This window comes from Choloepus didactylus, assembly GCF_015220235.1.
Source record: "Choloepus didactylus isolate mChoDid1 chromosome 26 unlocalized genomic scaffold, mChoDid1.pri SUPER_26_unloc4, whole genome shotgun sequence".
NCBI classification, from domain to species: Eukaryota; Metazoa; Chordata; class Mammalia; order Pilosa; family Megalonychidae; genus Choloepus; species Choloepus didactylus.
In genome coordinates this window covers 184,817-198,047 of record NW_023637617.1, presented here as the reverse complement: position 1 = coordinate 198,047, position 13,231 = coordinate 184,817, and the positions used below count along the sequence as shown (strand labels likewise).

The window sequence follows — 13,231 nt, the reverse complement described above, 5'->3', positions numbered from 1 at the left end:
CATTTTGGAGAATGCCATTTTGAAAAGCAACCTGGGAGTGAGCAGGTGCCATCCACATGCCTTCAGAGGTAACAGAGTTTTCCCAATGGTAACAGCCTTTTTCAGTGAAGGTACCCACTTTTTGATGTCCTTGCATGGATACATTTTTAACTTTTGAACTGGAAATTTGTCACCAAATTAACCTTATATATAAAAGCCAATCCATTTCTGGTATTTGGCATAATGGCAGCATTAACAAACAGAAACAAAGAATTTGATTGTTTTTCTTTCCCAATTTAATTTGAAATCTGGTGACTATTGGGGAGAATTTTTGCCCAGATGATCAGACCTCCCTTTTTTCATAAATTAAAATTTAGTCAGAAGATCATCATTTAATCTGACTTAGGTGTTTTGGGCAGACATTCTGAGGGTAAGTTAGGAGTTGTAACTTGATATTTCTCTGTATTTAAAATGTATCCCTAGTGGTCTAAATGAATCTTGCCAGATCTTAACATTGAGCACTTTAATTTTTCTGCATTTAGACCAGTAGGGGAGAGAAACCATAGATAGGTAGTTGGATGGAGGTATACATTGATAGATTGTTTTCATACTGGCAAATGGGTGACTTGCCTAAAGGAGTATTAGGATAGTAATTAAGTGGGAGAGGGAGGGCAAAGCTAACTTTGGTTGTTGTTCATTGAAGGAATTTCTGAGGAATTTTCATTGAAACTAAAATTGAAAAGAAATGAGTGTAGTATGAGATGGTATGCTTGTGGATTGAAGTTCAAATGTAGGGTGAAAATAGTCCTCAGTAGAGATAATAGCAATGTTTAATTAGGCTTGGTGATTTCTAGATGACCTGTAAAAGATGAGCCACTGAATGCCTGTTGGAGAATTTAACAAAGATTAGAGAAAGGGGAAGGAGTAATATTTACATTTTGGCTATTAAGAAGATAATATCTTGTGATACATTTCATTTTAGGTGCACACAATTAAGCAAGTAGACATGATAGCTCTGAAATGGAATCCAGAAAATTGTTTTCTGCCTTTTGGTTTGGAAATATCAATGGAAGAAATTAACAAAATTGAATAAATGTGAGAACAGACCAGTACAGCATATAAAGTGGGGAGATAAGAGGGTTAGGATTTAGTTTCAAGATGTTCTAATAGTGTTCTTTGAGGAGTTATTTGCAGCAGACATGGGAAAGTGTCTAGAGTAGTATGAATACAATCAGGAGATGTGATCTCAGAAAAAGAAAGGAAAAAGGAAGTTCTAAAAAGGATATGTGGTCCAATAATGTTGTTCCAAGTGAGTATTTATGGGTAGATCACTAGTGATTAGTGAGGACATCAGACTTGACTTTTATGAATCAAAAAGTGAGGTGACTTTGAGGCCATGATAGGTGCACTTTCGGTTTGTCAAGGGAAGATCTGTAGGGTTAGAACTTGATAGATAATGCATACACAGTAGATTTGTCTTGTTTTTATTTTTTTCAAAATGGAAGAGTCAAAAGTGAGCTTAAATGAGGAGTTTGTGAAGAGAGGAAGAGTTTTCTAATAAAGGCAATTTAATTTATAATCAATAATACAGTGTACAACAAAACATGAGATTGAGATCAATTGGAGACATTGGACTTGGCCAGAGGTACCATGAATTTTCTATTTAATAGGAGAGATGGAGTGACTAATAATGTATATGCATTCAGGGATATTTAAAAATATTATGGTATTATAGTGTAATTTGGCAAAAATTACATTTTCCATCTGCTTAGGGGGAGGTAATTTCATCTGTTTAAAATGAGGGTAAATGATAGAGTTCATGAGATTCCAAAGGTATGGAGAAAGTTTGGAGCAGTTATGGAGTACGCAGGAGTGATCTAATTAGCAAGACATAATACAGTTCCCAGGTATATTTGAAAACCTCTAGAACTTGTGAATCTGTGCTTATTCCCAGATAAATATCTTACTCATGTATTGTGTAAGATGTGGTCATGAATAATTACAGGTATTTGAAGTCATTGAATATTGAGGTTTCGGTTGGTAAATGTTGTAAACAGTCAGAGGGACATAATGTTTGCCTTGGTAGTATCTGTTGAAATTACAAACTCTGGAGTAAACTGGGCAGTAAAAATGAGAGCTAGCAAATGACGTTTGTTGAGAGGGGCCAATGCAGTATACATTTCCATGTAGTATGAGAATCTTGGTATAGAGAGTATTTTTGTGGAGAAACTAGGAGAGAAGGTTGTAGCCCCAGAGTGGGAACTCTGATGTTTGATGTGAGAGGGACATTCTATGTAAAAACCTGTGCATAATGTGTAAAACTCCAGGAATTTATGGGGAAAAGCTGAGAAAAATTCTAATTCTAGCTGTGTAATTTTCTACCATGTAATTTTGTCATAATATTATAATTTTCTGAAATTTCTGAATCTGTGATCATGTCATTTGTTAACTTTGTAAATAAACTGTAAATGGAGTTATTATGAAGATAAAATAAAAAAATACAGTTCAACATCAGTAACATCACACATAATACAGATTTTTTTTTTTTCTGAGCCTTGGATACAAATTGTTGAATTAAGCCCGTGTAATTAATATGTGGTCATGAATAATTACAGGTATTTGAAGTCACTGAATATTGAGGTTTCAGTTGGTAAATGTTATAAACAGTCAGAGGGACATAATGTTTGCCTTGGTAGTATCTGTTGAAATTACAAACTCTGGAGTAAACTGGGCAGTAAAAATGAGAGCTAGCAAATGATTATGACAAATTATTACCATTTGTCCATGGAATACATTCTTAGCAGTGTTTTAGGAAAACATTTACTGGCTATAAAGAGTAATATTTTCACACACACAAACAAACACACACAGATGCAAACACACATACCACATATTAAAAGAGAAAGAGAAATGGAGGGATGTTCCCACAAATGAAGATTAATATGGAGCAGTACTACAGCAACCATTTTATGAAATTATCAGATGGAGCAACTGGGTATCCTGACAAGCACATTCATTCTTTAGTTTCTAAGCCTCCTCACTTCTGAGGACTGTGGGAGTTGATATAAATATTATGACCATGTGTTCCTCTTACTTCCTTATAAAGGGGATTTGAAGAATTGATTTGGTGTATGGACATCACTGACACCTCCAAATGAAGGTAGTATTAGAATTTATTAACCCCATCATGAAATCATTTTGAAGTTGAATGACAGATATTTGATTTTTAAAAAAATTACTAAGATTTATTCACATACCATACAATCATACAAAGTATATAAACAGTTGATCACACTACCATAATGTAGTTGTTTATTCATCACCCTGATCAATTTTTTTAACATTTTCCTTGTAACAGAAAAAGTGAAAGCAAGAATAAACAAAACAAGTAAAAACAGAACCCCCAAATTGTCTCTCCCATTCCTCCTTCAGTTTTCTTGCCCCCATTTTCCTACTCATCCATCCATACAGAGGGGAGTGTGATCTACATAGCTTTCCCAATCACATTGTCACCCCTCATAAGCTACATTGTTATATAATCATCTTCAAGATTCAAGGGTTCCAGGTTGTAATTTGATAGTTTCAGGTATTTATTGCTAGCTATTTGAATTCATTAAAACCTAAAAAGGGTTATCTACACTGTGCATAAGAGTCCCCACCAGAGAGACCTCACCTCCTTTTGGAATCTCTCAGTCACTGAAACTTATTTCATTTCATTTCACATCCCCCTTTTGGTCAAGAAGATGTTCTCCCTCCCACAATTCTGGGTCTAGATTCTTCCCCAGGAGTCAAATTCCATGTTGGCAGGGAGATGTATACTCCTAGGTGTCAGATCCCACATAGAGGGGAGGGCAATGATTTCACTTGCCAAGTTGGCTTAGCTAGAGAAAGAGGGCCATATCTGAGCAACAAAGAGGAACTCAGGAGACCCTTAGGCACAGTTATAAACAGGCCTAGCCTCTTCTTTGCAGTAACAGTCTTCCCAAGGGCAAGTCCTGTGATAGAGGTCTTGGCACATCAAACTGTCAGTACCCAGTGTCTGTGAGCACATCAGCAATCTTCAAGGTGGGGAAACCCAAAACTTCTGCATTCTCCCCCAGCTCCTCAGGGGGCTCTACATACTTTTTCATTTTTTTTTAAATTAACTATTAACTATATCAAAAAATCTTAAAACATACAATGTAAAAACATTTAAAAGAAACCAAAACAAGGGAATAAGAAAAAGACAAGTAACCTAAAATAACTATATTACTTCCAACATGTTACTATTCTATGCCAAGAAAACATACAGACTATAACCCAGCAAAGGAATAAGAAAGACAGATAACCTGAGATAGCAACATTTCCATGAACTTGTTCCTACCATACCCACCAGAAATTAACAAACCTTAGTCATTCCTGGGCATTCCCATAATGTTAAATTTACCCAAAATAACTTATCTGTTCTTATTAGGTTATAATTACTCCTTTACTAATTGCTCTCTATTGTTAGGTCCCCTACGTTCTACATTATAAACCATTTGTTTCATATTTCTCAATGTTCACATTAGTGGTAGCATATATTTCTCTTTTTCTCCCTGGCTTATTTCATTCAGCATTATGTCTTCCAAGTTCATCCATGTTGTCATATGATTCATGATATTGTTCTTTCCTACTGCCTTGGGGTATTTCCTCATGTGTATATACCACATTTTATTTATCCACTCATCTGTTGAAGGGCATTTGGGTTGTTTCTGTCTCTTGGCAATTGTGAATAGTGCTGCTGTGAACATTGGCATGCAGATGTCTGTTCACATCACTGCTTTCAGATCTTGCAGGTCTACACCAAGAAGTGCAAGTGCTGGATTGAAGGGTAACTCTATATCTAGTTTTCTGAGGAACTGCCAGACTGTTTTCCAGAGTAGCTGAACCATTATACAGTCCCACAAATGATGAATAAGAATTCCAAATTCTCCACATCCTCTCCAGCATTTGTAGTTACCTGTTTGTTTAATGGCAGCCCTTGTAATTGTGTGTGAGATGGTATCTCATTGTGGTCTTAATTTACATCTCTCTAATAGCTAGTGAACCTCAACATTTTTTCATGTGTTTCTTTTTTTTCCACCCTTTCACCTTCAAATTCTTTGTGTCCCCATGTCTAAGATGAGTCTCTTGTATGCAACATATTGATGGTTCATTTTTTTTTTATCAATTCTGACAATCTATGTCTTTTAATTGGGGAGTTTAACCAATTTGCATTCAACATTATTACTGTGAAGGCATTTCTTGAATCAGCCATTATCTCCTTTGTCTTATGTTGTCAGATATATTTTTCCCTCTCACACTTAATGTACCCATAATGAATCTCTTTATACTGAACCTTTCTCCATATCTCTCTTTCCTTTGTTTCTCTGTCAGTAATATATCAAGGAGGTCAGGTCTCTTCTTAGCAAATTCCCTCAGCATTTGTTTGTCTGTCAAAAGTTTCAGCTCTCCCTCAAATTTGAAGGAGAGCTTTTCTGGGTAAAGAATTTTTGGTTAGCAATTTCTCTTTCTCAGAATTTTAAATATGTCATGCCACTGCCTTCTCACCTCTATGGTGCCCACTGAGGGGTCACTAGTCTTATGCTGTTTACTTTGTAAGTGGTGAATTTCTTCTCTCTTACTGCTTTCAGAACTTGCTCCTTTTCTTCAGTAATTAACAATCTGATCAGAATATATCTGGGAGTGGGTTTATTTGTATTTATTCTGTTTGGAGTTTGCTGGGCATTTATAATTTGTGTATTTATGTTTAGAAGTTTTGGGAAGTTTACCCCAAAAATTTCTTTGAATACTGTTTCCAGACCTTTACCCTTCTCTTCCCCTTCTGGAAAACCAATGACTCTTATATTTGGATGTTTTATATTATCTATCATACCCCTGAGGTCCATTTCAATTTTTTCAATTTTTTCCCCATTCTTTCTTTCATTCTTTCACTTTCCATTCTGTCTTCTTTGAGGTCACTGATTTGCTGTTCAGCTCCATCTACTGTTGTGTTGTGAGTATCCAGAATCTTTAATTTGGGCAACAGTTTCTTTTATTTCCATAAGATTGTCTACCTTTTTATTTACTCTTGCAATTTCTTTTTATGCTCTTCTAGGGTCTTCTTCATGTCCTTTATATCCTGTGCCATGCTCTCATTGTTTGTCTTTAGTTCTTTGTTTATTGCTCCAAGTACTGTTTCACCTCTGATCTTTTGATTTGGGTGTTTGGGTTTGGGTTATCCATATCATCTGCTTCATATGCTTAAAAACATTTTGTTGTTTTTGGCCTCTTGGCATTTGCTTAAATTGATAGGGTTATTTTAGGATATGTGGGCTTATGCAAACAGTTATCCCTAATTTTTCAGATCTACAGCTTGATGGCATACCCTTTAACTAACCAGCACGTGGCATCCATGAGCCACCTATTCCACTCAAACCAGTTTTCCCCAGCTGTGTCTTTGTGGTGAGTGGGGGTCTGTATCTTATGGGAGTCCAAGTGGTGCACCAAGTTTGCATGTGTAGTTGGTTCTGCCCACCCTGAATGTGGGGCACATGACTGAGTTGTTAGGGAGGGAGGGCAGCTCTAATAATCAAACCTCCTAAGTGTTCCTTGAGATTTAAAGCTGTTGTAAGAGTCTAAACCTTCAGTTGAGTCTTACCTTGGTTTGTCTCTGCCACTGCCCAGAAGTCCTTGGTATGTATGGTCCTTGAGACTTCTGAGTCCCTCTTCCAAGCCATGCCCTCCCAGGGCCTCTGCTGAGAGAGGATTATGGTACATCACAAGTGAGCACATCCCCCAAGGGAAGTCCTGGGCCACAGGACCATGTAGGTGTTTTCCCAGCCTGCTGAAAGGATGGCTGTTTGCAGCATGGTAATGTCCTCCTTTTTGCACAACTCTGTCTTCCTAGCTCTGGGACAATTATCTGTGGGAGTGCAAAAGCCTATCATCCATGCCAGATATTGTGGCATGTGCACATGTTGCTTGAAACACTTCCAATTGTGCCAGGTTGTTTGGCACAGATCTGAGCTGTGTTGCTGGGGCTGGTCAGGAGTTTTCCCAGCCTGCTGGCGAGATGGCTGTATGGGGTGTGATTATTTTTCCCTTTTTGCTAACTTCTGCCTTCCTAGCTCTGAGACAATTAGCAGTGGGTGCCTGAAAAGCTATTGTCCACACCAGATATTGATGCATGTCCACAGGTCATGAGGATGCAGTTACCTCTGTGCTTCACTCTGCAGTTCTTGCTGCCAAACCTGCTGCTACTTTTGGGTTTTTAAAACTAGTCCAACTCCAAATGCCAACCCGTTTCTTGATACTGCAGCATGGCTGCTGGTTATCCAGCAGGCTCACTCATTTCAGAATGCAGATTCCTGGTTTTACCAAGTGCATGGTCCCTGTGGATTTAGAAGTCTTTGTCCAGCTGGTGCATCACTGAAACTGGTGTTCTGGGTCACATTCTGTCTTTTATCTAGTATTTTTCATGGGGATGTTTTTGCCCTGTCTCTCCTAACTGCCATCTTCCAGAAGCCTCCCTGGATTCGATTTTATAAATGGGATTCATTAGGTTACAACTTTACAGTTCTAAGGCCAACAAAGTGCCCAAACTAAAGCATCAAAAATGATACCTTCAAGAAAGAAGGGTGGATGGTGTCCAGAACATCTCTGTCAGCTGGAAAGGGACATGGCTGGAGTCTGCTATTCCTTTTCTCCATGGTTCTGGTTTCAAAATAGCTTTCTCCAAAATGTCTCTGGGCTTCTGTCTCTTGTAGTTTCTGTCTCTCAACTCCTGTGCATCCTTGCTTGCTCTTCCAGGTCATTTCTCTCTAAGCATCCGGGGGTGCTCTCTTAGCATCTTTGGTGCAAACTCTATGCTTCATCTCTCATTTTAGCATCTTCAAATATACATTTATTTGCATCTCCAACAACTCAAGTTTCTGGGTCTGTGTGGGATCTCAGCTGTCTAAAGAACTCTGGTGATCTAATTAAGGACTACCCTGAATGGATGTGGTCACACCTCCAGAGAAAAAAAAAACAATAAAAAATCTCACCCAACAAGACTGGATTAAAGATTGTGTCTCTTCTGGGGTCCAAAAGAGTTTCAAACTTGCACAGTATCAAAATCCACTAGGGAAAGTTCTGAAAATCAGTGTCAAGGGGGTTGAGAGAGTAGTCTTTGAAGAACCTCAAGGTGCTCAAGCAAGATGATTTACAGCAAGTGCATGCAAAAAGCCAGGGGAGGATAGAGCAGGAATGGAGTGAGGGTCCAGAGGGCACAGATAGGTCTTGGAGGACCTATGCTGGATCATAAATGAAAAATTCATGAATCTGAGAATTTGCACAATATTTATGTGCATGAGAAGACCAAAATCCACATGCAGTATGATTTAGAGATACCTACATTTTTACTATCCTAATTTGCATTTATTTCATTAATAAAGCTAATTTTTTTCCACTTCTCATTTGTATTTTTTCTTCTATTAATCGTTTATATCATTGCCCCATTTTTCTATTACAGATTATCACTTTTTCCCTCATTGATTTAGAACACTTTAGGCCTCTGCTGCCTCTGCTGTCACCTCCTCCACCAGAGCCATTCACTGCTGTGTGGGGAAAGTGAGGCAGGGATGCTGGGACCACCATGTAGCCTGACTCAGTGAATGAGTACAAGACTATTGAGCTCATGTTGCCAGAGTGTATTTTTGGCATTTTTTTTGAAGAAAGCTGGATACCATAAACAGAAAGAATCTTGGAGGATTCTTGACTGCTATCTTCTCTCAGACTAGTCTGAAAGGGAATACACCCATTCATTCTGGATTGGTGGATCTGAAGTACAAAATATTTTCCAGATAATGGAACATCATCTATGATCATCTCCAGAAAGATTAAAGACTTGTGTATTAAATACTTTGATCAGTACTCTGAATCAGATCAAGTGGAATTTGCAGAACATTTTCACTATCAGCACAGATATATTAACTCTTACCTGAAGCCCAAGTTGCAGCAGGAGTTTATTACTGCTTTACCAGAGCAAGGCTTACATCACATAGCAGAAAACATTCTTTCCTACCTGGGTTCCATGTCTCTGTGTGCAACAGACCTGGTTTGTAAAGAATGTCAATGAGTGATCTCAGAAGGAATTCTTTGGAAGAAGATGATTGAATGAATTGTATGCACAGATCCTCTACGGAAGAGACATTTGGAAAAAAGAGGGTCAGTACCTTTTTAAAAACAGACCCACAGATGGCTCTCCCAGTTCATTTTGTATGTCATTATACCCAAAGATTATCCATGATATAGAGACTATAGAATCTAACTGGTGGTGTGGATGACACAACTTCCAGAGGATTCAGTGTCACTCTGAAAATAGTTAAGGTGTCTACTGTTTACAGTATGGTGATGAAAAAAAAAATCAGTGGCCTATGAGATAATTCTATTAAGATTTGGAATAAAACCAGTTTGGTATATTTGAAAGTGTTAATGGGACACAGAGGCTCTGTCCTTTGTCTCCAGTATGATGAACAAGTCATTGTAACTGGCTCTTCAGTCTCTACGGTAAGAGTCTGGGGTGTGAACAAAGGTGAAGTTCTGCATATGCTGATCCACCACAATAAGACTGTATTACTCTTACAGTTCAGAAATGGACTCATGGTGACCTGTTCCAAGGACCACTTCATCACCACCATGTGGGACATGGCTTCTGCCACTGATATCACATTATGCCATGTCCTGGTTGGCCACTGCACTTCTGTCAATGTGGTAGACTTTGATGATAAGTACATCATGTGCTCCTCTGGTGACAGAACCAACAAAGTGTGAGGCATGAGTACCTATGAATTTGTTTGTGCTCTGAATGGGCACAAGTAAGGCAGGATTCAGCTAGTTGTTAGTGGATCATCAGGTAATACCATTACGCTATGGGATATTGAATGTGGCACGTGTTTAAGAGTCCTAGAGGGACATGAAGAATTGGTCCACTGCATCCACTTTGATAACAAGAGGATTGTCAGCAGGGTCTATGATGGGAAAATTAAAGTTTGGAAATTGCAAGCCACTCTTGACCCCTGCACACCAGCAAGCACTTTGTGTTTGTGCATGTTGGTGGAACATTCTGGTCATATGTTTCAGCTTCAGCATGATGACTTTCAGATTATCAGCAGCTCTCATAATGACAATATTTTGATTAGGGATTTCTTAACTGTGCCTCCCAGTGCCCAGAATGAGATGAACTCTCCCTCCAAAACATACATTACACCTCCAGATAACAGTCTGCACTTTTACCCACTTCAGGGATTCCTAGTCTTGAACTACTGGCTACATGGCTACCAAATACCTATGGGAGTTCATTCACAGCTGAGTTAAGAAGCTGTAATTGGTTCTAGATGCTGGGTAGATGCAAAGCAGCTAACTCTTCAAGTAAGATACCTATTTTTGAATCATGGAGAGATTGAAAGACTTTGAGCACCATGGGATAATTAACACATGAAACACAATGATTTTTATGTTATTATTTATAAGATATCTGTTGTCACATTTTCATTAGTAGCAACATAATCCATAGCCTTCTTATACATGAGTTTAGGAGATGAGGGCCTTCCTCTGTTTCTTTTAGAGTAGACTACATGTTTCTCTTGGTTGAACTGGTGGGGGGGATGTTTCCAGGTGAAGAATTGAGAATATATGATAGGGCAAGTTTTGATTCTCATGGCTTCTTGCTTTATCCTCAGCTTGGATGTTTAGTGCTTGGACTGTCTGAGAGTGAAAACCCAGAGGAGATACTTGGTGGCAGAACTACTGACAATGAAACCAATGGTGAGTAGTGGGAATTGCTATTTCTACTGAAATTTAACCCTTTTCAAGATATGCAGATTTCCCATACTGGTCTGGCACATTCTAAGTACACTCATGGTATACTCACATATTTGAGATCCACTGTGTATACCCAGGACTCTGCTATAATTATGGTGGACAAGGGAGTGGGTAAGAAATAATCTTCTCTCCACCATTTATACTAATTTGTTCAGTCTCTATTAAAGCTGTGTATTCACAGAAGAAATATGAGAGGATTTATTTCCTTCATGAATCCTATGTCATCAGTGTGGAAATAATACACTTATTCACTATTTTAGTGGTATTGCTGTGCTTAGGATTGTGGTGAACATAAGGGATAGAGATGAGAAATTGCACGACTTAGTCCAATAGGGAGGCAGATAGTTCATCAGGTGAGCTCAATGAGTCCAGTGTTATGAATGCTGGGGTCAGGACTATGTCCTGTTCAAGAGAGCACAAGAAAGAGGACAGTTAAAGGCAATGAAAAGGAACATATTTATTTTGTTCAATATTTCTTACAGTTTTGAGAGAATATTTTCACATTTTGAAAAGATGTTTGAAATTCTCGTTACCATCTTGTCCCCAGTTAACCATTTTCTCTCTTTTAAAAAACATGTGTACAACTTTGTAAGTGGAAGCAATGAACAGGAAATATTGTTTCCTTATTTTAAGCTGTGCACCCAGGAAGGGTATTGTATGTATAGTAAAATTTTAGGACCAGTGAAAATATTTGAAGAACTATCAAGAGAGCAACAAGTAACAAGTTTATTTTTCACTGAACAGAATCAAGATGAGTATACAAGAGACACAATATAAGCTTCAGTTTCGAGGTCCAGTAATTATTGAGTATGGGAGGACTTCTACCATAGGAAGTCACCCTAGGACTGTCATTTAGTATAGTAGTCTCAGGGGGCCCTGGTTTTCCCTACTAAACAGCTTACCCTCATATCCCATAATAAAAACCTGAGTTTTTAGAGTTGAAAGAGGAATAATACTGTTCTGAAGTTCTGTATAAAGACTGTACACTTCTGCAGAATTATATACTTTGCTTCAGTTATATCTTCCATTATAATGAATAATAGATTTATCCCTTTTACTTAAAAAATGTTGATTACACAAGAATCATCAGCTCATTGGATTTTGTTTTTGTTTTTGTTTTTGTTTTTGTTTTTTTATTGAGATTGTTCAGATACCATACAATTATCCAAAGATCCAAAGTGTACAATCACTTGCCCCTGGGTACCCTCATACAGCTGTGCATCCATCACACTTAATTTTTGTTCAATTTTTAGAAACTTTTCATTACTCCAGACAAGAAATAAAGTGAAAGATGAGAAAAGAAAAAAAGAAAAGGAAACTCTAATCCTCCACTATCCCTAACCAACCCCCCTCAATTGTTGGCTCGTAGTATTGATATTGATATAGTACATTTGTTACTGTTTATGAAAAAATGTTGAGATACTACTAACTGTAGTATATAGTTTGTAATAGGTATATAGTTCTTCCCTATATGCCCCTCTATTATTAACTTCTAATTCTATTGTCATACATTTGTTCTAGTTCATGGAAGTGATTTCTAGTATTTGTACAGTTGATCGTGGACATTGCCCACCATAGGATTCGGTTTTATACATTCCCATCTTTTGACCTCCAACTTTCCTTCTGGTGACATATATGACTCTGAGCTTTCCCTTTCCACCTCATTCACACACCATTCGGTGCTGTTAGTTATTCTCACATCTTGCTACCAACACCCCTGTTCATTTCCAAACATTTGAGTTCATCCTAATTCAACATTCTCCTCATATTAAGCAACCACTCCCCATTCTTAAGCCTCGTCCTATATCTTGGTACCTTATAGTTCATGTCTATGAGTTTACATAATTAGTTCCTGTCAGTGAGACCCTGTAATAATTGTCCTAATGTGTCTGGCTTATTTCACTCAGTATATTGCCCTCGAGGTTTTGTCATTCAACCCATCTTTTTTTAATATGGTTTTGTTCACTCACCATACATTCCATCCCAAGTAAATAATCAATGGTTTTCTGCATGGTCATACATTTATGTGTTCACCACCTTCACCACTATCTATATAAGAGCATCTACATTTCTTCCACAAGGCAGGAGGGAGAGTCAAAGAAGGTAGAGAGGCAAAAGAAAGAGGAAAAAAAAAATGACAGCTAGGAAGCAGCAAAAGGAAAAATAACCTTAAATCAAAGTAGAATAAAGAATCAGACAGTACCACCAATGTCAAGTGTCTAACATGCCTCCCCTATCCCCACCTCTTATCTGCATTCACCTTGGTATATCACCTTTGTTACATTAAAGGAAGCATAATACAATGATTCTATTAGTTACAGTCTCTAGTTTATGCTGATTGCATCCCTCCCCCAATGCCTCCCCATTTTTAACACCTTGCAAGGTT

The 13,231-nt window shown here is 37.9% G+C and overlaps 1 protein-coding gene and 1 pseudogene across 1 annotated transcript in view; both read left to right on the top strand.

Annotated features, from left to right (window-relative positions):
• Positions 1–13,231, top strand: part of LOC119525804 (zinc finger protein 596-like) — a 65,795-nt gene that overhangs the window by 43,864 nt on the left and 8,700 nt on the right. Inside the window, exon 4 of the mRNA XM_037824585.1 lies at positions 10,704–10,788. Coding sequence (XP_037680513.1) covers positions 10,777–10,788 — 12 coding nt within the window. The 5' untranslated portion in view covers positions 10,704–10,776. The remainder of the gene's footprint in view (positions 1–10,703; positions 10,789–13,231) is intronic.
• Positions 9,370–10,532, top strand: LOC119525802 (annotated as a pseudogene).